We start from the raw sequence: 2,874 nt of genomic DNA on the forward strand, positions 1-2,874 counted from the left end.
CTGACCGGTGTTTTGATTGCTCAGTAACACACGTTGAATAGATTGGTCGATAAAGTACAGGGCGTCTTAAAAAAAACGCGGAGATAGTCGTTCTAAGACATAGGCGAGAAATATAGAGAAACCAGATTTTGTTTTGTTTGGTTTGTACATTGTTTAAAAAAATATTTTTCGATTTCTTACGTGCAAGTTAAATTATGTTTAATTTATTTTTTTTAATTATCAGGTATCAGGTAGACACTGATACCCATGGATATCAACTGAATATCATTTTAGAACATGAAATATTATAATATGTGATAACATTTATGAACAATGTCTTGTAATGTGGGATAAAGTAAATAGTAAAGATTTATTAGTATCGTAACGTTATTGTTGACATATATTTATGAGAACCAGATTTTTAAAATAAACGCGGGTCTTGTTTATTTAATCAATAACATAATTACTTATATCAAGCATGTTTTTATTACTTTTTAATTACGAGTCGTCAGGAAGACAATATTGATAAAAATGATTTGTCGATTTTCAATTACGGTAATTGAATTTATCGATCAGTTTGTATTCGAGAGTTTTGTCACATGTGAATGTTATCGTGCTCAGTAACATTTTCAACTTTCAAGTTTTCTACAAAATATACAGGGGATATTTAGAGCTTTTAGATTATGTTTGTTGTTTTATTTAGTTAATTATTGAGAGAACAGAACTAAAAAATTTCTAGCCCTAAGCATTGCTTAATATATAAGTGGTTGATGTATTAAGAATACTTAGGCCTTGAACAATACCTCATTGATTTTCTATATTTAGAAATTATATTTCTTTCTATATGGTGATTACAATAACATCTAATTAGTGATTTTGTTGTGTTATGTTTTATATTGTAATTCTATTATATCTAATTTCTTCTATTCTATATATCTAATTTTAGCGCAGCGCCACTTACTGGACCTACGTGTGAATCTAAACCATTCTCGGATCCACATAAAAACACAGAAATCGGTCCAACCCTTTTGGAAGAGTACACACTTACGTACAGAAGAATTATATAGTCTATTCAAAGTTTTTTTGTATATTCGTCATCAAGATGTTTAATGTATTGCCTGTGACAACTTGTAAATTCGTTTTAGAATCCGATGTTATTTTCCTTCTCATTTTATTCTAGTTAAAGAGAGACACAATGCTGTCTGATTAGTTCAAACACGTAAACGAATGAACCTGTTAAAGTCGTCTGGTTGTCAGACGTATACAAAATTCTTGAAAGCAATACAGCAATACAGTCTGTACAATTAACTGTAATTTTTAGATATACTATAATGTTAAAATGAATTATATTTGATAACATTTTTGTTCAGTTATTTTATTTGGATTACAATTTTGTTGTATGCCAAAGCCAAAATGTACTGGAAAGTCAGAGTTGATGCGGCAACATTGCCACGCTTTGATGTCACAAATATAAATATATATCGTATCGTATCCAACAGGTATTACTTTGATAGAAATGAAATAAGTCTGAAAAAATAATCAGCTTCCAGTTTATTTAAAACCTTGTACTGATTTCATTATCAAAGTGTTATATACAGTGGGTGGTTAATATTGTCATCTATATTAGTTGGGTTTTTACTCCAGTGTCATATTCACTGCATTTATCGCATTTCACCGAACAATCAGTCTTTTAAACCAGAAATATCGTAGTTCTAATTATGATTTTTATTAGAAAAGTTAAAAATGGTTCTAAATTTGTTTTTTCTTAAAATTAATTATTCTTTGAATTGAACATGGATTATCGTCTTCTTTATAAGAGTGAATCACTTTGTTGATACGTTAAAAGCCTATTTCCAAAGTAAATTTAAAGTAGCACGTATCAATTTGAACAAGTTCCGCAAGCCCTAAGGTTTAAATATTACGTGTTATATAAATCCAATAATAACCCAGTGGTCATTTTTACTGAACACTTGCTGCAAATGCTGCTTTATTGAAATAGCAACATTTTTAAATACAGTATTTCATTAGTGATGATCAGCGTTTCAAGCCTCAAAATAACCGGATTTTGATTAACCTTACTCACCAACACCATTGCAAATGGCTTATATCAGAAAATCTTTTATGTCCGAAAAGTGGTTCAACGCATTTAATACTCTAAATACATATAATCTAATACATAAATAATAATAATAACAAATCTAATACATAAAATTCGATGTAACCATTTATTTTTAAACGTAATGGATTCGTCTTAATCATCAATAATTGATGGTTTATGTTCAATTGAATTTTTAATATATAATTTAACTCATAATTTTTTTTGATACACTGTCTACGATGATCATTGGCACCATTTTATGGATGATGCATCTGAACAATCTGTAACGTAGGCCAAATTAAAATAGGTGGGTTTATTTATTTATAAATCTTTTGTGTCTATTAACAAACGGGCCGACCTTGTGAAAATTCATTAGTTTTTTTGACAATGTTGAAGACTTACCCTTTTTAAGGTGATGCTCTTGGTGGGCCTGGTCCGTTTCCGTTTCTTCGAAACGGATTTTGACGTTTTGGTTTTGATTTTCTTCGAAAACATTTCCGACTGCTCTCGATTTTCACCTCACCTCATAACGTCAATGTTTAGACTGATTGAAAAACAATGATTTTCGGATATATGATACTATAATACGTACGCCCATTATTTCGTGTTTATTTATATCCAAGGAATTTTAACTATGCAGCGTCAGTTAATTTCAATTATTAGTATACAATTATTTTATTATTATTTGAAAATTTTTGAATCTGTGTAAGGTTCATTTCAATATTCAATTGTATTACGAGGGTTTTGTGATAAGTGATTCAACAAGGACAAAAAAGGCATTTTTTGATAAAAAATTT

General features: G+C 29.3%; 1 protein-coding gene across 2 annotated transcripts in view; it reads right to left on the reverse strand.

The window, feature by feature from the left end:
* The window catches only part of pyd (zonula occludens-like protein polychaetoid), a 118,347-nt gene extending 115,732 nt beyond the window's left edge, over positions 1 to 2,615 (reverse strand). For both annotated transcript variants that reach the window (XM_076419151.1, XM_076419148.1), the window contains exon 1: positions 2,480 to 2,615. In XM_076419151.1, coding sequence (XP_076275266.1) covers positions 2,480 to 2,572 — 93 coding nt within the window. In that variant the 5' untranslated portion in view covers positions 2,573 to 2,615. The remainder of the gene's footprint in view (positions 1 to 2,479) is intronic.
* Positions 2,616 to 2,874: the final 259 nt, after the last annotated feature.

Source organism: Rhynchophorus ferrugineus, unplaced genomic scaffold (assembly GCF_030347505.1).
Source record: "Rhynchophorus ferrugineus isolate W39M unplaced genomic scaffold, kcgeb_rfMv2 rfM1, whole genome shotgun sequence".
In the NCBI taxonomy this organism is placed as follows: Eukaryota; Metazoa; Arthropoda; class Insecta; order Coleoptera; family Curculionidae; genus Rhynchophorus; species Rhynchophorus ferrugineus.